General features: G+C 41.4%; 2 protein-coding genes across 2 annotated transcripts; one reads left to right on the forward strand and one right to left on the reverse strand.

The window, feature by feature from the left end:
• Positions 1 to 293: 293 nt before the first annotated feature.
• On the forward strand, positions 294 to 12,150 carry slc5a2 (solute carrier family 5 member 2). Its single transcript, XM_042486337.1, has 15 exons — positions 294 to 454; positions 620 to 691; positions 1,424 to 1,528; positions 2,386 to 2,445; positions 3,252 to 3,356; positions 3,432 to 3,537; positions 4,577 to 4,657; positions 5,345 to 5,574; positions 7,200 to 7,335; positions 8,616 to 8,723; positions 8,829 to 8,979; positions 10,243 to 10,411; positions 10,498 to 10,713; positions 11,701 to 11,830; positions 11,913 to 12,150. Exons 1-15 carry the CDS (start codon positions 323 to 325, stop codon positions 12,128 to 12,130), a joined length of 2,019 nt encoding a protein of 672 aa, XP_042342271.1. The 5' UTR covers positions 294 to 322; the 3' UTR covers positions 12,131 to 12,150.
• Positions 12,151 to 14,014: 1,864 nt separating this feature from the next.
• Positions 14,015 to 25,564, reverse strand: fbxo46 (F-box protein 46). The gene is made up of 3 exons (XM_042486697.1): positions 25,172 to 25,564; positions 17,771 to 18,397; positions 14,015 to 17,690 (listed from the first exon to the last, which is right to left on the reverse strand). The coding sequence occupies exons 2-3, from the start codon at positions 18,248 to 18,250 to the stop codon at positions 15,870 to 15,872; spliced, it is 2,301 nt and encodes a 766-aa protein (XP_042342631.1). The 5' UTR covers positions 18,251 to 18,397; positions 25,172 to 25,564; the 3' UTR covers positions 14,015 to 15,869.
• Between the last annotated feature and the right edge of the window lie 443 nt (positions 25,565 to 26,007).

Genomic DNA, 26,007 nt, shown 5'->3' on the forward strand with positions numbered 1-26,007 from the left:
TGTTGACAATTCGGTGCAACTACTTGACAGAAACCCTGTTTTTCATGGTTTGGTGTTAATAATTACTCTAATTAATAAACTGCTGACACTGCCCATCGTCACACGGCCAAAGTTCTCACTTGGACTGACCACCACAACTCCACCGCCGATGCATCGCTCCTCTTAACATAATATTTATTTTCTTTTTGTCATTTGTCTATATTGACTTCTGCGTTTATGTGTTTTTGTAAATGTAGGTGATTTTTTTTTTTGTATAAAACCTAAGCTGCAGATAATTCAAAGACAAGCTTCCTCATATAGGGAGTTAAATCAAAGGCACAGGATGCATAATGTTTATTCAGGTAGAAGTGGAGCGATGGAGAATCCCTCGTCAGATAAAGTGATCATCAACAACCCAGCAGACATCACAGTCATTGTTGGATATTTCATGGTGGTTATCGGTGTGGGCATTTGGGTAAGTGCTGCTGTGTGTGTAACAGACAGTCTAATCATGGGGAGATTATAATTACTGGATAACAAATGTATATCACCATAAAAAAAGTCTGTCACACGTATAAGGAGATACAAGTAACATTTCATTTGGTTTTTGAGAATAACTGTATTGTCTTGTGTCTTTTAGGCCATGTTTCGGACCAATCGTGGGACAGTTGGAGGATATTTCCTGGCAGGGCGCACTATGACCTGGTGGCCGGTGAGTTCAGTATAGAGCTAGATTTAAAATTATATAGCCCTTAATTAGCTTATTATTAGATATGGTGGCCAATAATAGGAAGATGCAGCACAGAAATGATACAGATGTTCTTCATGTCATTTTGAAAAATTAGTTCATAGTTTGTCCACCAGAGTGCGCCAACTGGTTCAAATTAAAGCTATAGTTGGTAATATCTTTTAAAATATATATTTGTCATATTTTGTCATATGAGAAAGATAGCATGTCCCTCCTCTTCCTCCTGCTTCAAATGACATTTGCTAGAATTGACGGCAGTACACTGTGATTTTTGGAGGATGTAGAGGAACATGACTTTATTCACAGATTATCGGTCTCATGTACTGCTTTGTGGAATAATGAATTTTCAACAAATATGACAAAACGTTTTTTATAAAAGCTACCAACTACAGCTTTAAGGGATTTCTATCAAAAAAATATACGCAGAAGTAGTATTTTAAAGTGAATTCATTCTTTGTTATAGTAGGAAAGTTGGTGAGGAAACGTTTGTCCAAACACCAGTCATATCCTTTAGGATCTTAATATGCAACAAAGTTGCATATATCATACAGTATGAAGACTATAACCAGAAATGCACAACACACAGACACGAATGCATCGTGAAGCATATTTATAAGAGTTACAAAATCAAAGTTTTTCTGGAATTTGTTTGGTTTTGATTGGCTTCTGGTTTTCTGCGCTCTTTTTTAATTGCAGGTTGGTGCATCTCTGTTTGCCAGCAACATTGGTAGTGGTCACTTTGTGGGCTTGGCGGGCACCGGGGCAGCCAGCGGCATCGCTGTGGGAGGGTTCGAGTGGAATGTAAGTCACTCTACAAACTCAAAGCTTGTACAACTCTGCAGTTCAACGCTATTATTTACCATTTTAAAACACTGAGTTGGTGCAAAGATTACTCTATATACATTTGTGCCAAATGTTGACTGGGTGATGGTGCTATTTAGATTATTTTTTGGCATTTTTGCTGTTATTAGATAGGATAGGAGATTGAAAGTGTGAAAGGGGAGAGAGGGGGTGACATGCAGCAAAGGGCCATGAGGTGGAATCGAACCCACGGCCGCTGCAGCAAGGACAATGCCTTCATATATGGGCTGCCTGCTTTATCCACTGAGCCACCGGACACCCCTGGATGGTGTCATTTATTTGTTTGTTTGTTTATTAAGATCCCATTAGCTTCTGTTTTACAGTAGCTTCTCTTCCTTGGATCTCCATTAATTTCATTTGCAATATTTCATTTATTAGATTACGTAAACACATAACATACACATATTACAACACTAATACAACACAAAACAATCAATATGAACTCAAAGACTGTCTAATACTTACATTAGCTCTACATAATAATTTATTTAATTATTAATTATTTCATTAATAGTTGAGAAAATAAAATATCTGGGATTTTTTTGATTAAATCACAAGAAAAACCAGATAAATAGCTTAAAATCAGTTTCATATCTTAAAAAGTATACATCATGTATAGTGTTCTGCGCTATTCCTTGTGTAAATAAATACAATCTTAACTTTATGTGAATATATATTGTACTACTTTCATAAATAAATAAACTTATAAATGAATTCCATGCCAGCATTGCTCGATGATGCACTGTCCTTTAGGGTCTAACATGTCACGTTTGTGTGTTGTTTACATAATGCATCAGGCTCTGTTCATCGTGCTGCTGCTGGGCTGGTTGTTTGTACCCGTCTACCTCACCGCTGGGGTAAGTAGTTCAGGCCATTTCAGCACACATCCACTGTGAGCATCAACACGTGTTAACAAATGCCATGTGATGGGACTACTTCTGTAATGTAATGTACTTTTATTTACATAGGGACAGTGCACCATAAAACATTAACCTTATACAAAACAAGGAGAGTTGCATTGTACCAGCTTCTAGCAGAGCTGTTATTTTCCACCTGTAGTCCCTGGGCAGGTTGGTGGAATAAACAAAAACATAAATGACAGAATTTGATAAAATGAAATGGAGAACTTTAATTCATAAAATTTTACAAACATTATTATCCCCATATCCCACCGAAAAATGCAGCTATAAAATTATGAAATTAACAGAGCACAGTCATTCCCGCATCCTAAAACCTCCCACCCCCCAACACTCACAAACATGAGTACTCCACCGATTTATGGCTACAAAAGAAAAGGAGGATTATTAATGCAGCAGTATTATTAATGATTTTAAAGAGTAAGCAAAGATTTGAGTGCATTAGCAAATTTTCAAAATTTAAAATATTAGATTTGGTGAGTCTATGACAGTGGTGATGCTGATGTGTTTTTTTTATCATGGATCTTAAGGACCCTTTTATATAATGATTCAAGGCTGTTTTGAGGCTGTTTTATGTGCCTGATACCAACAATACAAACAAATGTGGAAGAATCACTGCATTTACATAAATATTAGATGCCTCCACAGTAAGAGCGTTTCTTATGTGTGTGAGTCTAAATTTCAGTGTGTTACTCAGCTTTTTGTCATTGTCATTTTGTCATTGTGCGACACGTGCTGTGTTGCAGGTGATCACCATGCCGCAGTACCTGAAGAAGAGGTTCGGAGGGACCAGGATCAGCCTCTACCTCTCCGTTATCTCTCTGTTCCTTTACATTTTCACCAAGATCTCGGTGAGTCATCGTGTCCAAGAACACAAAATCTATTCCTTCCTCATTCCTTCACTCCATCTCTCTCTCTTTCTCCAGGTGGACATGTTTTCAGGAGCTGTGTTTATCCAGCAGGCGTTAGGGTGGAACATCTATGTGGCTGTGATCACCCTGCTGTTAATAACAGCCTTGTACACTGTTACAGGTGTGTGTGTGTGTGTGTGTGTGTGTGTGTCCTGATCAGTTCTATCCATGATACAATAGAAGCTACTTCTTGTTTCAAGTGATTTTTTTTGTTAATCTGTGAAAACAGTAGAATAATGTCTTCCGTGACTCTGAAATTTGAGATTATAACACTGACAATGTCATAGTGACATCGTCAGTGTTATCTTGGTTTACGCTACGTTCAATTCAAATCCGAGGTCGGAATTTCCCAGGTGAAATGTCTGACGTCCAACTTCCAAGTGCACAACACCAAACGTAAATAAAAAAACATGACAATGACAAACTCGTGTTTTTGTGGCTAATCCATGGACAATTGCACCATCAGCGGCGCTGCTCTCTTTTGCACATATGAGAGAAACAGAGGAAAAACTGCGCATAAGGTAACAGACGCCGGTTTGCATTTTATTTTACAGCATTTTTATACTAGGCGATATTGATTATTTGACACCAATTTACATGCAGAACAGGTTTTACTATATCACAGTAAGTGTATTTTAATTAAACACACGCAAATATACAACAATGGTGCCTCGGTGGCCTCCACGGATGCTTCAATTATTGTGTGACGTCAGACCACTAAAGTTGGGGTACATGGATTTGCCCCGAGTTCACAAGTACGAACTCCGACTTTTTGTGGCGTTCCATTGTACTTTTTCTCATAGGAGGTCAGAATATCTCGACCTCTGACTTTGAATGGAATGCATTAGGCTCACAAAACTACAATTTAAAAACAGAAAATCTGTCATTTTTAGGGAAGAGAGGGTTTATGAAAAGATGCTATTTGTTGCATTGTGGGAGATGTAGTGTTTTTGGAGCTTGACCATTATTAAGGCCCCAAAATAGGATATGTAACTATCTGCTGATTTTGATGTCAGCTATTCTTTTTTATACCTATCTCTTGCAAGTCCCCCAACTTCATGGAAGTCCACTACAAAATCACTGAAGACCCCCTTTAAATTAAGATTTCAAGATTTCTGTCAGTGTAAGTAGTATTAAGGTGTGTGAATGTGTGTTCTCAGGTGGCCTGGCTGCTCTGATGTACACCGACACAGTTCAGACCTTTGTCATCATAGTCGGGGCCTTGGTCCTCACCGGCTTCTGTAAGTACAAATTATACAGTGTCGTATTTAATCTTCCAATACATGTTTTCATTCACTCTACACACAATTCATTGTTCTTGGCTTCTGTCAGTCCCCTCAGACCTCTGTCTGTGTCCCTCCCCAGAAAATTCGCAGCAGGAAAGAGATTAACTAAATTCAGCAATCATTTATTTTTCTGCAGCGGTGTACAGCATGCTGACGCTGCACAGCCACAGTCCTCTCCACCTCCAGCCGACACAACAAGAATCACCTCCTGCAACCTCATTGATTTTTTTCACACAGTCAATATATATATGGCTCTAATCCTGGTGTAGATTACTGACAAAGTCAAAGGAGGAGGCAGGCGAGATAAAAGCGGGGGAGAAACCAGTGGAGGAGGAAAAAACAGCCACCTCCTTTTGTGAATTGGTGATGCGTTGAAATGATAGTGCTGACTCAGCAGCTGACTCATATCTTCAGTCAGGACAGAGCTCTGGACTATCAAACTGAGCAGAAAGCGCGCAGACTACAGTGTGTTTATGAAAAGAAATATCCAAACCATGCTGTGTTGCTTGTCGAATGTAAGGTTCTCAAATGGTATCCAGAGGTAAACTGAGTGTCATCAAACTCTGCAGAAAATCTGTCTTTTCTGTAGTTTGTCTGAACTGACCCTTTAAATGACAAAGAACTTTCACTTTTCTCATCTAGCTTTTGCTGAAGTGGGAGGCTACAGCGCTCTGCTGGCCAAATACAGCGCTGCTATGCCAAGTAATTTCTCCTCCATGGATCCCCAGCGCTACAACATCTCACCTCACTGCTACACGCCCAGACAGGACGCCTTCAGCCTGCTGAGGGACCCCACCACAGGGGACCTGCCCTGGCCTGGAGTGCTGTTTGGGATCGCTATAGTGGGAGGCTGGTACTGGTGTACCGACCAGGTGAATATCCCACTCAGTTGTCTGCTGAAAAGCTTTGGTTCAGTTAATTAAGAACATTTAAGAACATTAGAGCACAAATAATAAAAAAGCAATGCATAAAAAAACATTTGAGGGTGCAAGTGGAAGAGAAATAACCATATGAATAAGCAGATAAGTTGCTAAAGGAATGATCTCATGTAAAACAGGTTGTATGCCAATAAAAGAACAAACTCTTTACTTTAAAACAGGTAAAAGTGCAAAGTATATGCAAATGCATAAAAAAGTCACATGGCAAAGTCTGCAGATCTCACACTGAGGGGAAAAACTAGCTTCATATTCTGACTTTGAAACTGTTTATCTCACCAATGTTACCAAAGTTAAAGTTATTACGCTATAATGATTTGCACTTTTTAGGAGGAAAACTGCATTCAAAACCATATTGCAGTGGGTGCAGTGGCTTTACCTAATTTGTCCCTTTGATCCAGATAATATGCAGTTAGGTGTACTGTAATGTTCTTTCATTGACCTTTTTTATCATATATTGAAGCATGTTTACTATACCTGTATATAAGGAAAGCTACATAAGCTACATAACACAAACCTAATAATCTAATGTAGGTTTTTAGTTCTATTTAAGTTGTCACGTCTATTATTATTATTATTATGTCTAAAAATACACATTAACATTAACATATAATTAGCAAAGTTAAATCGACTTATTTATTTAAAAAAAACAAAAACAAAAACAATATGTTACAATGTACAACATAACGACAGGCTAACTATTACCCATGATTCCTTTTGCAGTCATGTGAGCTATCCATATCATGCGTAAAACTGAGGTGAGCAAGTAAAACATTGGCCAGTTAGCTATATTATTATTCCGAATATAAGGACATTCTTCAGAGCCACAATGGGACGTTTTGCAACTTTCTAACTAAAAACTACCGGGCAAAGTGCAGAGGTGACTAACATACCTAACCATGCTACAGCTGCTGCTGACTTAGCAGCTACAGGCAACAAGAGAAGACCTGGAAATGTTCAGAGAAGTGCAACTCTGATTTTTTCTTTGCAGAGGAAAGGGGGGTGAGGGGGGGCTGTTGTACAGAAGCTCTGAGAGGGGCAAGAGAGAAAAATGTTTTTTCTGTTGACCCATTTTCTAAGTAGAAAAAAAATTCACATGTGAAATAGAGTGATTTTTTTTTTGTTGTGCAATAAAAATAAAATTTTAGCAAGAAAATTTTTTGTTTTGTGAGAAAAAAAATTTTTGCGAGAATTTTTTTTTTGCGAGAATTTTTTTCACTCTATTTCACACACGAAAAAACATCTTTTTGGAACTTGGAAAATGGAGCACCAGAAAAAAAAAATTCTCGCAAACATGCAGGTGCTGCAACAAGAACATAACCTTTAAACATGGGGCGCCCGCTCTACCAGTTGAGCCAGAGGACGCCCAAACTTTTGAATAATATGTGTTGTAGGGAGTCCCTGCTTGTCTCTCTTTAAGTAAGAGGATCCATGGCCTGAAAAACATTGAAGACCCCAGTTATCAACGCTATAAACCTCAAATAGATATGCATCACTGCTCTTTGAAAATGTCTCTGGTCTTTTCCTGGCACAAAATAATCCGTCCCGTCGTATTTCTGTAGGTGATAGTCCAGCGGTGCCTTGCAGCTCGTAGTCTGACCCACGTGAAAGCCGGCTGCATCATGTGCGGCTACCTCAAACTGCTGCCGATGTTCCTCATGGTGTTCCCCGGCATGATCAGCAGGGTCCTTTTCCCAGGTCTGTGCTTAAACTCTAAACTTTAACCCCTTGGCATCAGTATTATTGTGCTGTGTTGAGATGCCTATCACAAGCTTTTTAACCCTTCAAACTGAGCAAATTGGTTTGATTTCTTTCATTAAGGAAACAATGAGACACTTGACAAGAAATGTCCCGCAAACTGCAAGAAGTTAGTAAAAGGTGACAAGAAAATGTCCAGAAAGCTAAACATATAATTACTGTAACCATACAATTTAAAATTCTGCCACAAAAAAGTTAATTTTTTCTTTATTTTTTTAGGCTTTCGGTAGGTCATCTTCTTGTTAGTATTTTTCTCTACTTTTCTTTTTTTTTGGTCTAGTTTCAGATGACTTTCTTGTTCGCTTTTTTCTTTTCTTTTTCCTTTTAATATAATTAATTTCCTGCTATTTTCTGGGCTGTTTCTTGTTAAGTTGCTCACTGCTTTCTACCCATGTTTTTTGAGGGAAGTTAAAACAGTTAGGGTTTTAAAGGGTTTTGCAACATCTTAGAGTACAATTTTATTCCTCTAAAAATTTCATTCTGTTGACAGTTTTCAGTAGCGAAGAACGATTATATCCGCAGGTCATCGGTATCGGTAGATATTGGCTTTAAAATTAAATATTGGAATCAGCCAGCATGCTTATTTCGGCCAATTTACAAACCGATATATATTTTTCTAAATGACAACGTGAACATGTACAAAGCATCAACCCGAAGTTGAAGTATTTTTCTCATTTTGCACAATGAATGAATATTGCATACACTGAAAACGATTGCATTTTATGTCTTCATCTGTGTATGCATAAAATGATGTTAATTCCACTACAGAAGAACTTGATGATCTCAAAAATTAGTTGGAAAAATACCTCCACACACGTGACGTTTTGGGCAGTCACCCTTCCTCAGACATGGCAAGATACAGAGAAACAGCCCATAAATAGTGTGAATGGGTCACCTGACAGGTCACGTGATACCAGGAAATACAACTCTACAATACCACCGTAAGTGTCAAAAGACCAAAGCCAAAACATAAAAGGTTCAAAAGCAAAAACAAAAAATAGTGAAATAAATGTAGTGGGAAAAAAAGTAAGTAAAGAGATAAATAAGAATAAGTGAGTGATACTATGAGAAAAAATATGGATAGAAAAATATAAATGTACATAATATGTAGTAAAAACGAATGTATCAATTAAAAAAAGGGTTAGGGCGACTTATATTTAGAGAAACTAATCTGTATCTTTACAATGTGTGTGTATGTGTGTGTTTCCATCCTCCTGTAGATGAGGTCGGCTGTGTCGTCCCAGAGGTGTGTAAGAGTGTGTGTGGGACCGAGGTGGGCTGCTCCAACATTGCTTATCCCAAACTGGTGGTGTCAGTCATGCCAAATGGTAAGAACCAGTAAAAATGACTACCTTCAAAAAGACAAGAACGCTCTACCTTTTTGTCCAGCGTCCTCTGGTCTTGTCCCTGTCTTCTGTCACCTCTCTGTGCAGGCTTGCGAGGTCTGATGCTGGCTGTGATGTTGGCCGCTCTCATGTCATCTTTGGCCTCCATCTTTAACAGCAGCAGCACTCTGTTCACCATGGACATCTGGACTCGCATCAGACCGCAGGCCGCCGAGCGCGAGCTCCTTATTGTGGGCAGGTAAACGGATGCTGACAGAGTAAACAAATGTTACCTTTCTCTTGTGCTGGCTGATCACCATCTATACGTGACTGGACGACTTTCACTACGAAAAAGGAGAAATGGTTGGCACACCGGATTTTGCCTAAAAATGTAATGATGCTAAGCTGTGATCTACAAGGTCTTCGTCAGGCAAAGATTCATGTGAACATCAGAGGATCAGATGATACAAAAAACACCCATTATCCTCCGACACTTTGCTCTGCACAACCCAAAAAAAAAGGACTGTTTCCATGACCTGTTAGTTTTTTTCTGTATTTTTGGAAACACACATTTTTAGAAAAGAAAAAAAGTGTATAATCTGTATATAATGAGGAGAAACAAATCTGTAAGTTTTTATTTATCTATTTATATATTTGATGGGGACAACGCAAATTAACATAGTACAACTTCCACATGTTAAAAACAAGCTGTCGTAAACGATGTTTCACATATAGAGATTATAGCTGCTGCTTGTTTTTTAACTCCTGTACCTAGTTCGACTTTTAGTAAAGAAAAAGAAGTAAAAAAAGGGAAGATATCAAGGTTACATACAATAGTGTGTGTACAATAACAGTTATGGTAAAAAGAGGAAAAAAAGAAACATCAAGATTACATAGAAATACAACATACAGTTACAGTAAAAATAAAATAAAATAAAAATAATAATAAATATCAATATTACATATAGTTACAACACTGAGCTAAAAGACAATATAAAATAGTCAAAAATGCTTAAAAACTTTGCTTCGGCCAACCTTTAACACTTTTGCTAAAAATCTTAATAACTTGTGTTAATTTTATTTTGTTCGGTCTAAAAAGCAAAAGAAAAAAGGGGAAAAGATGACCATTTGATTCAGAGGTTACTCCAAAGTGTATGAATGCATGATGCTGTGAATAAATATGGATAAGTCTGGATGCATCACAGCTCCATTTATGTGGAAATGTCTGCAGTTGCACTCATTAGCTCCTCTAGGCCTCCTTTTAATTATCTTGTTTTTATGTTTTACCCATAGCGTACATTAACATACTTTTTAGTCCTTCCTTGTGGCAACTTAATTTTGTGTTCTTTCTGTGTTGTGTTTTGTTGTTTTGGAGGTGGATATTTCTGCTTGTCTAAGCCAGTAAACTCATCAAAAAGAGATTTTTCATCTCAAGAGGTTTTACTGGTTAAAGGTTAACTGAATTTAAAAATAATAATAAAAATCACCCATCTCGCACATCTTTTTCCCCTCTCCTCTTTAGAGTCTGGGTTCTGTGCATCGTCGCCGTCAGTATCTGTTGGATCCCAGTGGTGCGGGCGGCTCAGAGCGGTCAGCTTTTTGATTACATCCAGTCGATCTCCAGCTATCTGGCTCCCCCGATCGCCTCAGTCTTCCTCCTGGCAGTGTTTGTGAAGAGGGTCAATGAAAAGGTGAGATGGTAACATTAAATCATATTACCCTTGATGAAGATACTGGTGGCATCATATCTGAACATTAGATTCTCCTTCGCCTCCAGGGTGCGTTTTGGGGCCTGATCGGCGGCCTGGTGATGGGTCTGTGCCGGATGCTGCCTGAGTTCTGGTTCGGTTCTGGCAGCTGTATTTTCCCCTCTAACTGCCCTTTCCTGGTGTGTGGGATCCACTACCTCCACTTTGCCATCATACTTTTCTTCTGTACGTCAGTGCTGGTGCTGGTGGTCAGTTACTGCACCGAGCCCATCGAGGATCAGCATGTAAGTGGCTTAGATGCTCTACTCAACATCAGAGCCCTGATCTGCAACTGAATTTTACCCCTTGTGTTGTCTTAACTTTATGTATACACCACTTCTCCTAAGGGTCAAAAATGACCCGCCTTCACTAAACCTGTAAAATAAAGAAGCTTGACTGAATTTTAAACCCCAAATCTATTTTGCATGAAGAAACAACCTGCCATTCATCACAAACTATGTGAATATCTAGATTTTCCCTCTTCACAGTGCACAAAGACTGCATTTAATCAGTGGAATCCACTGGTTTTTATTTCAGCACACCTTTCATAGTTGTTTTCTTTCCTAAAATAGAGGTTTATTATGATTGTTATTATTATTGTTAAAGGTACTGCACAGGTATAAACACATTTTTGCCAAATATATCACTTGTGTAGCCTAAGAAAGTAGAAGAAATGTGCAGTAGTAGTAGTAGTAGTTTTGAATGCATTTTATTATAGGAAATCAATAATAGTCTTTAGCAACATAGCATATTATACTGCACAATGAGGACAGTATGTAAGTTTGTGTGTATGGACTTTGCAGATGTAGGTCGCTCGAGGTGAGTTTGAGGGAGAGCGGGTGTGTGTGTGTGTGTGTGTGTGTGTGTGTGTGTGTGTGTGTGCACGCGCGTTTTTGTGGTATGAAAATGATTTTATTACTGCCATGACAAAAATGGCCCTTAAGACAAGATTTTGACCCTGTTGGTGTACAGATGTACAGATTTCATGAAAATATGAAAGGACATACCTTTCAAAGGCAATGATTCTCTGTTTCTCATGTTGGGGTCATTCTAGGAAAAGTCAATGAGCTTCTGGTTGAAAAAGATTATTTAGGGTTTTTTTCTATGCTGTTAAACAGTAATTTCAGACCCCTAAAATGACATTAGGGTTAAGCAAAACTTGCTAGCTTTTTAAGAGAAAGTGACAAATGGTGCCTGTCCTGCCGTCTTATTAAATTATAAAATCTTTTTAGCTCCATCGCCTGGTGTTCAGCCTGCGTCACTCCAAAGAGGAGAGGAAGGATTTGGACTGGGAGCTAGAAGAGAAAGGGAGAAGAGCCCGGAGGGAGGCTGAGGAGAGGATGAGGGAGACCAGTGCTGCAGGTAAGAAAGAAAGGACATTACAAAGTCACACAGAGACAGACAGATTGAGGAGAAAGTAGTAACTCATCTTTACTCCTCTCAGTGGCTGAAGAGGAAGAAAAGTCTGGTATCTGTCTCCTGGTTGGTCGGTTCTGTGGCGGGGGTAACGGGGGCGGCGGCGGTTCCCAGGAGCAAGACACGTCTGAAGCATCAGAGAAGCTGCCTGACATCAGTGAGAACCCGGTATGGAAGTACACTGTGGATGCTAATGCTCTCATAATGATGGCTGTAGCAGTTTTCATGTGGGGTTACTACGCTTAACAGTCCTATTAACCCTTTGAAATCTGGAGCGAAATAAGTTTTCTTGTGCTTCTTTCAAATGCCTTTAGTATTAAAGTACTTTAAGTATTTAAACCTCTGAACTCTAGGCAAGTTGGTGTGAATTCTTTCAGAAACACGGAGGAAAGGAAATGAACAACTTGGTGAGAATTGGATTTTAAAAATATATATTTAATTTTAAAAAATAGGGATAATGTCTAGGGAAAACAGCTAGGGGAAAAATATATTTATAATTATCATGATTAAATATTTAAAATCATTTTACAAAATTATTGCAATTTTTACAATACTTTTTACAGCACTTTTTCCAGTTTTTAGTTTTAGTTTTATTATTTTTTTTTCACTTTTTTGTTGTTGTTTTTGTTTTTTATTTAATTAATTTTCAGGTCATTTTCTTGTACTTTTTGGTAATTTCTTGATCATTTTTGGGTCACTTCCTCTATTGTGGCTAATTGCCTGCGTCCCATGATTTTGAAAGAAATCTAGGCAACTTGCTCAGGTTTCAAAGGGTTAATTTTTTAAAAAAAAGGTGTCAGTATCTAAAATATGTTTTTTCCTTTTTGGAATGATTAAGTACAAAAAAAAAAAAAAATCAAAGTGTTGCCACCTGTTGGAAATTTCTTGTCACTGCACTGCAAATCAAAGATGTCACAATTAAAAAGTTCAAAATTCGCAGTCAGTTTACTACTAAAAAGGGTTGTGATACTCCCCTGCGTTTATCGTTTTAAAGAGCGTGTGTAATGCAGTCTAAAAATGTTTTATCAGGTTAGAATGCCATTACTGTATACTGTTACACGCTGATTCAATCACAAGTCGATCTCTGCCTGCTTCCAGCACTGAAATAAAAGGTGTGTGAAGAACAAAGTATAATTTGGAAGCCAGGTAAAAAAAATAAATAAATAAATTACTCAATAAAATCTCAAATAGCTCAAAGATTTGTTTAAAAAGTTTTTTCAACCCTTTCTAAAACTTTGGCTGAAGAGAACAATGAAGAAGATGAACCTCACCCAGAGAGTATTAAAGCGATACGATTAGTTGAAATTTAGGGGTCGACCGATACTGGTTTTTCACCGCCGATACTTAGTGAGACTGACAGAGAGACTGATAGCTTGATGAGAGCATAGACTTTTTTTTAGGTGGCTAAAACATTTTGTTGCTACCCGCCATCGGCAGTAGTACATTTCTTTACTTCCCTCTCAGACTCCAGCCTGCTTCTCTAAACTCGGGGCCTGCAGGCTGCTCTGACTCTGGATAAATGTCCAATACAACCCTAATTCTCTCTGGCTCCCGTCAGGCTCTGATTTGTTGTTTATTGTGCTTAGTCATTTAATCAAGCATAAAATTTTCATTAAGGTAAAAAAATGTTGATTAAAATTATGGGAGTTATATATATATATATACATAACTGGAGCCTGTTCTACTGCCAAAAGGATACTTCTCAAATCAAAAACCCACTGCACTGTCTGGGGCCAAAAGGACAAAAAAGCACCCACTCACTTAAAAATAGCTTTTCAATGCATTTAAATACTATTCATAAAATATGTTGTCATCCACACATTTGAATTTAATCTTTAAAATTAATAATATTTAATAAGTGGGGATAAAGTATGGTCATTTTTTTGTTTCGGTCAAATGTAACTTAAGCCCCTCTGATTCTCACCCCTCAAAATACAAAGTACTGCTTGATTTTCTGTCCCATAAATACTCTTGAAAACTGTTGTTTTGGCAGCTGGTCACATTGTATTCAGCTCTGATAAGATTTGATTAGCACTGTTAAAGACAAACGATTTAATCAATCAGTTAATTGTTAGCTTAAAAGCCATCACTGGTATTGACATATCAGACACCACACGAACCAGGTAGAGATTCTGATTTCCAGTTTTAATCATCACTTCTGTTTTATTTAAGCAGATATTTCCCATTAGCATTGTACATGTCTGGAACCTATTCTCCCATGAATACCCAACCATCTTCCCACCTCCACGCAGAGTTTCAGCATCATTCATCACATCAGTTCGTTAACGTCCAGTCTGTCAGCTTGCAGGGGCGGGGGAGTTTAACAGCGAGGGAGAGGGGGGAGGAGAAGAGAGTTTTTTTTTTTTTTCCAAGAATGAAGAGTCAGAGCCGTCACCAGGCACTGTTCATCTTACACTCCCACACTAAGAGTTATGGGTGGATCCGGTAGAGCTGGATGAAGTCTATCGAGAATCTGAAATCTAGCCGCTTACAGGGTCCTGTGCAACTCCCAATACTCTTGCTCATCTGTGAGGTATCTGACGCCTCAATCTCCTGCAGGGTGGGGAGGAGGTAGGGGGCTTTTAAGGCTGGAAGCTGGTGTAGAGAGTTTCTGCGGTGTGTGTGTGTGTGTGTGGTAGTTGGTTTCACCCGCTTCGAAGCATGAATGACGGCTTTGGCAAACGCTGCCCTCTGCCGAATCGGAGGACGGAGGAGGGGGAGGAAAGGAAGAGAGCTGGGGGAAGGGTTAAAACAAAGATGAAGTATTTAAAAAATACATCTTTGCAGGTTGAGTAGGATGACAGACTGATACAGGGAGAACACAGTCCTCAAGAATAAAAGCAAAAATACAACAGCAAACATTCGCTGACACACACTCCAATAACACAGCCAAACAAAAAAAAAAAGGAAACAAAAAAATGGCAAACAAGCAGGTCAATCAAACCATACAAAGTGACATCAGGCCTTTCCAAAGTGACATCAAGTTTCTCTTTTAATCCCATTCAATCCCACTGGTCAAGTCCATCTCCCATAATTCTCTGTAAACCAGAAAGTACTCAGTGGCTCCTCTTTATGGCTGGTCAGCAAGGTTAGGGTCCACTCTGAAACAATGACACCAACATGTCTCAGTAGCCAGTGAGACTGTGCCTGTCATTAACCATTGGTATGGCTATTTCAGAATTAACGTCGGCGACACAGGCAATGATTTCAGCAGCATTATCAGGGGACTAATCAACATAGTACAACGTTACAGCACATTCAGAGAAATAGAAACTCATGGCGCAGGACAGGTACAAATGGCATCTTGTACAACGGAAAAATCAAGTTTGCTTTATACAATCACATTTCTATAGCGACGCTGAACATTCCACCACTGATAAACTTTTACATCTGTTGGACTCGGTACAGCTCATTCCTCGAAGCACCATTGTACAGCTAACATGGAAGTTTGTGATACGACACAGAACATAGAACGAGTATTGGGAACAGTAAGCAGGCTCTAGGGCAATACATTTCTATGCGTCACTTTATGAATGCTAATCTCAATCAAATACACTGCAAAGTTTTCACATGAATTACCTAAAAACCATGTATGTATGTATGGAGTTAGACAGAAACCCGAATGAGTAAGAGGCAGAGAGATGGCTGGCTGACAGCAGCAGGAGGGGACCCCAACCCTGGTATGCAAACTTCTTAAAAGGTGCCACTCTGGAGCACAGTGGGGGAGAGAGGGATTCTGGAGGGCTTGAAAACAAAAGGCAAGGAGATTGACACACCTCTCTTCCTTCTTTACCTCTCGACTTCCCTCCACTGAGGGCAAGAAAGGAGTGCTGGAGCAAAGAAAAACAAAACAAATCTGGAGTGCAGACTCCTCCTTGCAATGCTCTCTTTTCTCCTGTTCGTTGTCTGAACAGAGATGAGAGGGAGCAGGAACAGGAGCAGGAGGAGATAAGAGTTGCTATGTGTGAGGTGCACTCTTCCCTCTCTACCTGGCCTCCTCCCTCCTGTCCTCCCTCTTGGTGCGTATGGGCTGAGAGCCGTCAGCAGGCTGTTGGACCCAGTTGTTATCATGAAGCCCGACACGGCAGCCCGGTGTGTCCTTGTCTGTACGCCGGCAGCACATCCAGTAGGAGCGTCCATAAGGCAGGTCGTGGTGGTAAGGTTTGGGGTGCCAACGGCACAGGGAAACATCCCCGCGCTCATATTGCCGCTTACACTGCTTGCAGGGGTCATCCCTGTAGAGAGGGTCTTGATTCCAGCGTGAGTCCACTGCCCGCACCCCATATGTCTCAATCAGCACCTTGAAGTAGTGGCAGGTGCACTTGAGGGCGGCCAGAGAGCGCGTCGGCAGGTAGCTGAAGATGTTGACCATGATGTGGTCAGGCAGCAGCAGCATGTACTGGCGCGGTTCGAGGAGGCGCTGAATCTGAAAGCGGATCTCCAGGAAGTCGTGGGACACGTGGCGGTAGAGGCGACACAGCGAAGGGTCTGAACAGTCCTCCCCAACGCTGGGAGAATCTGGTCGAGCTGCCCGCTCCCCTGAGCCCACTGCCACCCCCGTCCCGGGGCCGTTATTGTTGGCACAGTCCAAAGAGCAAATTCCTGACCCACTGCCAGTGCCCGGTCCTTTTACATCCTCCTCTGGGCCCCGAGGGGGCTGAAGGAAGAAGAGTTGTCCAGGAGGGGGATCATCTGATGAAGGGTCAGTGGAGCTGCCTACACTCCCCCCACCTCCTCCCCCAGTGGGCATAGCGAAGCACACCGTCTCCTCCTGCACATTCTCTGTACTGTCTTTGCCATAAAACACACATTGGTCCACAGCACCTGTCACCACCACCTCCACGTGGAAACCCGTCACTCGCTCCCTCCCCACACCCGCAGCTTTCTTCTCCTCCTGCGTTGGGTCTGGGCTGCCACAGGTCGGCCTGTCTGGGTGATGGAGGTCTCCATCTGGTTTAGGGGCAGCAGTTGTGGCAGCAAGCAGCAGGCTACTGGGGTCTCGAGATGAGGGGCTGACGAGCTGGTAGAGGTCACAGGTGATTTTCTCTTTGGACCTGGCCGCTGCCTGGTTCCCCCCGCCGCCACAGCTCATAAACATACAGCGAGACCTGCCAGCCGGCTCCAGCTGAGACCGCGGATCCAGGTTGGACACTCTGAAAGCTATTCTAACCTCACCATGACTGTGGCTGGGGGGCGGGGGAGGAGTTACGACGCCAGATTCCCCTCCTCTCCTCCGCTCCCTTTCTCGGTCTCGATTAGAAGAGTCTGTTCCAGGACCAGCGCCCAGATGGAGCCGATTCTCCTGGTTCTGGGACTCAAAGTGCGCTATGGCCTGGGCTACCCTCAGTGACTCCTGCTGCTCCTCCAGCTCCTGGTCTGTCTGGATGGGAGATGATGGCTCCTGGGCCTCTTTGGAGGGCTGGCCATTTGAACTGTCCGACACAAACACAATGGGAGTGGGGTCTGACACCGTGCCCCGGAGGAGGGTGTGCTGGTGCGGGGTAAGGCCCTGACTGTGGGTGGAGTTAGGGGGCTGGTGTTGGTGCTGATTCCCATGAACAGCCACGATTCCCTGGAGGGCCATGGCGGTCCTCTGCTCCACCAAGGCAACCATCTCTGCCACTGACAGCAGGTCTGTCTCATTCACCCCTCCTAGAGGTGGCTCATCAGGGCTAGGAGGCGCAAGGGAGGAGGAGTCATGACTGAGGTTTGGCTCTGAGGCTTGGGAGCGTGTTGGCGGGTCATAGGAGGAACATCGTCTTCGTCTTTTGGCTTTACTGCAATCCGTTGCCCAGTTACCTTTGACCTACGGAGAAGGAAAATAATTCAGTAACAAAATCAAACAAAAATCTCTTAAAAACAGCAGATTTTGTCTCAGCTGTTTACCTTCATGGCGCTGGGTCTGGGCTGGCCTGCTCCACTGAACTGGTGTGCGACAAAGAACGCTATCTTCTCCTTGGTGTTGCCCGGCTTAATGACATACCAGGTGTCTAACAGCACGCGGCCATCTTCCATCTGGGACCCGGAAGAGGGTGGAGAGGGAGGGGCCGAAGAAGGTGGGGGGGCCTGGCTCTGTGCCAGGGAGGTGGGGACGAGCTCAGGTTCGGGTGGAGTGTTCTCCGAACCCACATCCTCCTCTTCTCCATTCTCCTCCTGAACACCCACGATCATCCCTCCATCGTCGCTTCCGTCCACAGTCCTTCTGGCACCTGGAGAGGGCTCGGCCTTGCAGAGGGAGGGGGCCCCTGTCCCACCGCCGCCTCCACCGCTGCCCCCCGAGCCTGGGCTCCTAGCTTTGTTCTGGGAGTAGGTGCCAAAGGGGCGTGGGCACCACAGACGGATGTGGGAGAAGGTGTCTCGGTCCATCAGGATGCGGACCACCGGGGCATATCGACATCTATGCTGGCCAGCAAATACCCAGAGCCAGAGCTCTCATCGTCGGCTCTCTGTCCCAGTGCCAACCTGATGGGCACTGTCTGTCACTGAGGTCAGCAGCAACACTGGGCATACAACCTGCATCAATAGGAGAGATGAGAGGAAAGGGTGGTGTACAGGCGGAGAGGGAGGAATTCAAGAAAAGAGAGAAACAGCACAGTGAGCAACACCAAGTATGTTGACATGCATAAAATATTCCAATTTTTATCCTTATTCCAAACAATACGGTATACCTACAAAGCTGTTTACATGTCTAATGAAAATGAATATTCAACTAACACTGCCGTTTACATGCAGCCGTGCATCCTTTAACTAACGTGTCCTAACATGGCTTTTATCATGTCAAAATACTGAGAGGTGGAACAGCTGGAGCCACTGGTCATTTTGCTTTTTTGCATCAAAATAGGATTTTTTCAGTTTCCTTCAAGTGGTGGACTTGTTGAACTCTCTCATTCCTTCCTTCACCTTCTTTAAAGTTCAGCGCTGTGATATTTGCCCATATCCAAAAACCTGATGATATCCAAGTCTTTCATAAAGTTTAAAAGCAGGTTTGTGTCTTCTTCTGACCAGAATTGTGGGATTTCCTTCTGCATGCTTCTCTGACGCATAGCTTTGCAAACTGTTGGTGATGTTGGTTTGTGTACAACATATCAATGACAACGCACAGACGTGAGGCAGTGTGTCGCAAACTGCGGTGAAAACCCCTGTTGATAAACATATTTCAAATGTGCGGTATTCATGTCTAAATAATGCTCCTAAAACTTGAATAATAGCGGCATATACCATGTCTTAATCGGAATAGATTTACACAATATGCAGTTTATATGACCGAATCAAATTTAGAATATTGTCTTTTTTGGAATACTGCGGAAATACTGGCGTGTATGTGTCCTTATCAACTGCTCGTCCGTGCAGGGATCAGTTCAGATAATCAATGACCAATTGAGGTTGTACTGAGTTGCCTGGAGGTGAAACCCAGACAGCACAGCATACCAAAGGCCCAGCCACTAGACTGGAGAGAACTGAACTATCATCACACTACTCACTGAAGTCATCACGACTGTCCGGCCTTCTACTTCGCCCAAACTCAATTAGCAATTACATTTTCTACTGTGTACTATGATCATCTCCCCGCTTTGGAGCCTCTAAATCAAATTAAAGGGATTCCATTTCAGGTTTGGTGCCTGCGGCCTGCAGATGAAAGGGATGAAAGATGGAACACAAAAAGCTCCAAATGGACTCCCCTCTCTCCCTCTGCTCCTCTCCTGCATCTCAGTGCTTCAAAGAGGACTTGCTTAATAGGAGGCAACACAGGGAGGAGCATGCAGGCATATGCCGGGCCTATTTTTAGCAAACAGCAGGAGGGGGTGGGTAGTAGTGAAGCTGCTGTAGCTGTCCCGCCTGTCCTCACCCTTTTCTCCCTGCCAAAAAGCCTATGCTACAGGCTAGAGGGGAAAGCCTTTAGTCCAACCAGCGTGCTTGTGCAGCTATGCCAGCTGTAGGAGCTGCCAGGAACGTGCCGGCATACTTAAGGAGGGGAACAAGTGGCAATGGAGCAACATGTTTGGCTCACTGCTGATCTGGTGGCCTCCTCTGCATCTCAGGACAGCTTAAACCCACAGCTACACCTCACCTGTCGGTCCTGATTCCTTTAAAGTTACACTTTACACATTAGCCTAAATGTCTAAACTGTATTATAGGATTAAAATGGATAGGACGCTACTTTTCTGTATCAGAAAACCCCAAAACATCACTAAACTAGTATGATAGTATGAATGATAAATACTTAAAAGTACCCTCATTCACCAATTAAAATACAACATCCTGATGATGCAGAAACCTAGACTGACAAGCTGCTCCAGCGTTCAAGTAGTTCAATATACATTATATACAATTCTAAAACAATTCCCCTAAAACGAAAACAAAAAGTTATGACCCCCTAGAAGTGTGTCTGGTGTATATATCTTCCCTATACCTGTATTTTGCTTATTTCATCTAATTTTGTTGTGGTTGGGATGTTCCTCAAAATAACACACAGGTGAAGCTGGGATTTTATAGAAAGTTAGTAACCAGGTGCCAGACTGCAAGCAGCATATATTTAAGAGAAAGCCACAAAATCAGACCCAATCCGTGTTGACAAGCACAACATCCAGAGGAAATACACTGTGTGATATAGGTTAGATTGGTATTTACTTGGATTTATCAAACACTATATGTATTTTGGCCAAAAGAGGCCTTGTGCTAATGTACAACAAAAAGAATGTGTAGCTGTTTAACAACCTGAGAAGTCCTTCGCTTTCACTGTAAATTATAACAATCAAGTCCCATCTCTCATTCGCCTCTACAGGTACCAGCTGCCAGCTCAGCTGAGATTTTTATATGAAAGCATCTCCATATATCATGAATTAACTTGTCCTCTGATGCAGTGCTAAATTAACAGATTTCCTGGTACATCTGGGGGTGCGGTGACTGTCTGCAATCCTTAATCCTGTTGTGGTAAGGCAATGTATGATTGTATGTACTGTATGTATGACAGTAATTAACGCATCCTCTTGACGACACAGTAGCCAGCTTTCCATTAGTTACCTGACTTGTTCAACCCCCAGGCTTTGAAACAGGTCATTGTTGTGCTTCTCTGCCTGACACAGTGAATGGGTGGTGCTTTGGACATTTGAACTAATGGAATAGCTCAGAGAGGTGCAAAAAGCAAACACCGCCCACACACTGTGGTGATCCAGTTCAAATGCTTCCTCTATAATCACACGGCGACAACTCAGCTAAGAGCATGCAGATTATACTGTTGTGAGAAAAACGCTGGTGAACCATTTTTACTGACCTTTCTCTCCATGTCCCCTTATGACTCTCTCTCTCTCTCTTTACCACTTTTATTCTCTGCCTCCTTCCATCCGCTCCTCTCCCCTCCTCCCTCTCACTGCATCATGCAATCCACCTCTCATAACAGATTGGATGGTATTATAAGAGAGGCCAGAAGAGAGACAGTCTGCCCACTGCAGTGCTTCAGTACAAAGTCAGTCACACACACACACACACACACACACACACACACACACACACACACACACACACACACACACACACACACACACACACACCTACCTTTTAAAACTACTAACCAGAATTATTAGCTCTCATTTTTTTAGACTACAGAAGATAAATCTAAAAACACTGTTTACATCTAATACTGTCTTTTGCATTGTCCTTTATCTACACGAAATTGGAGAAAAAATCTCTTCCTCCTCCTGCTCTGTGGGTTAGCAAACAGCATAACTGTGCAGTGCAGCCAACATTTGGCAAGGAGTGGGACACTCACAGCCAGGGTGCTGCTGTAAGTCTCAGCAGGTTCAAACTCCATTCTGTCAACTCTCTATGATCATCCCTAATTTTCAATATTGATCAACACACAATTTAACTGTTTTTGCAAAGTTTTTTTTATTGATTTCGTGAGATATTGATCTTTAACTCCATAACAAATGTGAACAGCAAAGTCACAGAGACTGTCATCAAAACCATGTCTGATGCTGGAGGCGTCATCTGAAAACAAACATACAGAGATCAGCGACAACTCTTCTATCTTATGATCAGTTTAACTGGTAATTAATATGAGCGATTACAGAGATTTGATGACAATGTCTTAAAATTACTGCTACATTTTCAGCATCCATCTTCTCTGTGCAGCAATGCATGGCGTTTTGAAAAAGCTGCTATCAGCCTGCTCTTTAAAATATGCTTCAAGTCAATACAAACAATGCCGCAGTTAAGCCTGTCAGACAGCTGCTGTGAGTGAGAAACCCGCTTGTCAAAAAAACAAACAAAACAATGTAATATATACACAGAAATCATGATGCTTGTCAAATATGTCTTTCTGAAATACTTAACATAAAATGTCACATACAATAGAACTGCACAATACATAATTTTTATATCATCATCACCACAATAAAACATTCAGTAGTATAATTGCACTATAAAATGTAGGCCCAACTATCACTTTTTTAGGTTATGCCTTTTGAGTTAAGTTCACGTCGTTCATTAGGACAATTTTCCTTTTTTTTTTTTTTTTTAAAATTCAACAAACAACTTGTTGTGAATTAAAAAAATAGGGCGTGCTGCACTGGGTTAAGAAACTTGGTGTTGGTGATATTAAAAAAAAAAATCAGGTGCTCTTTGAAGAAAGGGCAAGACGTCACATAAGAATGAAAAACAATGTCTGTCCAGCTTACTTACGGTAGAAGTGTGTGGTATTGGTTGGCGGTCAGAAAAGCATTCGAGGCACTTTGACTTAAACAGTTTTTAATCAGTGTATAAATTTTATACCTTGATAAAAATTAGTTGCTCATCCATGTATAAATAAAGGATTTTTTACTTGCAATCAAAGTCCCTCTGATGCATTTCAGACTGCAAACGTATACCATGGACTTCTACATTAGGTAAGCTGGACAGTCATTGGTTTTTATTCTTAAGCAATTCAAAGGCAGAACTTAGTACTTTAATACCTGTTTATTTATTGCAGGAAATATTGTTGCAATATTTAACATTATCACATATTACCCTTATATTGTGCAGTCCTACTAGACAGCATCTTTCATTTCGTTTTAAGTACTCCACATTACTCCCCAGTCGGGTTAAGTTAGTACTGAGCTACTTTGACTTTTTTCTCTTAATTTCAAACAGTTCCTGCAAATGAAGGCTTGGGTTTGGTTTTAAGCTTTCTGCATCAACCTAATCCTTCAAAATCCCGTCCAAGAACAGTGGCAGCGAGTGACACCAAAGCAACACCACAGTGCCCGGGGCTGCATCCTTAGGTACCCAAGCTGTCTGACAAACTAACTGTCAAAACAGGATGATGATATTCTGAATATATTACTTAACACTTAACTATTTCCACACAGACACTGAATTATATGGCTCTAAATGTAGGCAGTAGTTAGGGCTGGTAAACCGGAAGAGACTTGCTTCTGCATTACAGTATGCAGTGATGCTGCTACAAAGCTTTTTTTGACATAAGATAGATGTTAGATGATAAATGACATGTCAATAATACAGAGTACACCATCCCTCCTATTTGGGAGATTCTGATTACGTCTTTCTAACATTGCAAAAAATATCTCCACGTACACAAGTAGCTTACTCACTGTTCTGTCTGAGTGAAATGCTAAAGGATTACTGCTGTAGTCGAAATGTGAAAATCCACACAATACTTACTCCTACACGTATACACAAATGTTTACAATGCACCAGTCTGTTCACAAATTCCTGCTTTTAAGCATAGTGAGTGATTGACAGATTTGTCCCATGATATTAAAACTGGATTTCTGCTGGACTGGGTCATTTCCCTATACAAATCAAGAGCCGTTTGGCATGCACTCTCATCAGGATAATGGCTTCACTATGGTAGGTGTGTGCAACACATAGTGTACCACATCCCTATTAAATGCTAATTTAAGATTTAACACCTTGGGCTAACAAAAGAAGTACCAATTTCAAAGCTTGTGACTTAAAAGTTTGTGTTGTTAACAGCTCACGCTAAAAGTCAGCCTGATAAACACAAAACAGTATCACTCCAACCAAGCTGCCTCATACTATCCGCCAGCCCTCCTGCACTCTTTTTCACAGCATTTCAGTCAGGCGGCCAAAAGCTGACGAATGATAATACAGAAGCATGCCAAAAAGTCTTAGCTCAATCTCCCTCTCTGCATGTGTGCCTGCGAAGACAATGCAACAGAAGCACAGCCAGCAGGCCAGCTTTGCTGCAAACTGTCAACAGCACAATACAGCTGAGTGCATCACTCCAGCAGTCAGCTCGGGAACATTATTACATTGAGAGGACACCTAGGAAGAGTGGCTGACTGTCCTGCAGGGCTGTCTGTGGGAGCATCTGCGCGTTTGTGCTTGTAACATCGTCACAAGTTAGACTTTGATGCAAGCTTTGATACCACAATCACAGAGGCCATTGTGTCAACACAGGGTATTATCCTGCTTCAACATCTGAGAGGAGAGGGGGGAAAAATCATAATTTGCCTAACGATATCACATCGGACAGTACTCTATGTGGAGGTAGTCTACTTTAAACAAAACTTATAATTTTATAGCAATGACAACGTTAGGACGCATTATGACACTGTCCCCAAAACAGATTCACTGTGGACTTGTACGTCCTGGCTTATCCGTTTGTACACATTTCCTCACGGCTGCTAAATACTACCTGACAACATGTCAATGACTTTATACCTTTCTTCGCATATGCATTATCAAAACACACAATATTATGGTAAGTCACTCGATATGTTTTGAGTCAAATTTCTTGGTCCAAAACTAAGGCCTGCGGGTCACTTGACCATTACTTTTCCTGGTTCTGTTTTAGATAACCTTACCACCCTACAAAACTATCTTAAATGAAGCCAACTTCTCCATTGACAACCAACAAGTGTGGTGTCACAAATAACATAAATAACAGCAGCAACAACAATTAATCTGCTTGTTATTGTTAATTGTAGCTAACACCTTTGAACGTCTGGTGGACCGTCTTTGACCACTTACGTTAGCTGGTTAGTTACCCGACTAGCATACAGTTAGCTTTACGTCGTTATGAAACAGTAGGTATGTTTTCCACACTGTTGATGTTACATATTAACTAGGTCTATCAACTACGCTTGTAGTAACTTTAATACCTTATGTAATTTATAAATGAGTAATTACACAAAGTAAACGGATCCGTCAGTAGCTTGCTAACTAGATAGCATAACTTACCTGCATAATAACATGACAGCGCTTGCTAGCAAGCTAACAAGAGAGAAAAAAAGGCTCAACGTTTTATTTTGCTAGCTTACTCACCTTAACAGCGTTAATGTCCACAGACAACCTTATTGACTGGCAGATGGTCGATGACAAGTGATCCCTCGCTCGCTGTATTTCCCCTTTAACCAAACCAGTTTGTCTGGTGAAATGCAGGTGACACGAGTTAACAATCCGTGTCCACGTAGCTAAGCTAGCTCACTCGCTGGCTAACGTCGACATTAGCCAGCAGCTACTTTCTATTATCAACCTTGTCTGGTGATGGCTGCTATCGAGGCTCATGCGCCTGTCAGCTCTCAGAACAAAGTCTAGCTGATTGTACGCCCTGTTAGGACTCTGTGCAGTCCCTCTCCCACTATCTATTTAAAAGTGACACAAGCTTTTACGGTATGTTCTCGTGGATACCAAAATAATCAGTGTCAAAACGGCAGGAGGAGGAAGGCCATCTTGTTGACAAGCAGCTGCATAAGGCCCACAGCCAATAGCGATGCAGAGTCGGTGGTGTGCCCATATATGGCGTCTGCACAGCGCCCTCCCTCTGCTGCCTCCTGCACACCCCCCCTCCATAGACTATGCTCCCCCCACACCGGACCACAGATCACAACATCAGAAGGTCACTGTGCCAAAGACAGGTGGGCGAATACATGCACACCTAAAAGGCACATTTACTGTCATAGTAAATAAACTGAACGCACTGTTCTGTCAGAGTATTAGCATTCACCATCTGTTTCATACCCTAGGCGTATATATTGTTGGGATGCACGTTTTTCATATAAAATATATTTATGTATCATATATTCATTCATTGTGCAAAATAAGAAAAATATCTCAACTTACGGTTAATGATATATATACAAAATTTATATTTTATTTAC

This window comes from Plectropomus leopardus, chromosome 5 (genome assembly GCF_008729295.1).
Source record: "Plectropomus leopardus isolate mb chromosome 5, YSFRI_Pleo_2.0, whole genome shotgun sequence".
Lineage (NCBI taxonomy): Eukaryota > Metazoa > Chordata > Actinopteri > Perciformes > Serranidae > Plectropomus > Plectropomus leopardus.

Coding starts and splice junctions, on each gene's coding strand:
- slc5a2 (XM_042486337.1), top strand. CDS start 323: ATGCATAATGTTTATTCAGGTAGAAGTGGAGCGATGGAGAATCCCTCG. Junction 5,575..7,199: donor GGTACTGGTGTACCGACCAG/GTGAATATCCCA, acceptor GTATTTCTGTAG/GTGATAGTCCAGCGGTGCCT. Junction 8,980..10,242: donor GAGCTCCTTATTGTGGGCAG/GTAAACGGATGC, acceptor TCTCCTCTTTAG/AGTCTGGGTTCTGTGCATCG.
- fbxo46 (XM_042486697.1), bottom strand. CDS start 18,250: ATGGACCGAGACACCTTCTCCCACATCCGTCTGTGGTGCCCACGCCCC. Junction 17,691..17,770: donor CCAGACCCAGCGCCATGAAG/GTAAACAGCTGA, acceptor CCTTCTCCGTAG/GTCAAAGGTAACTGGGCAAC.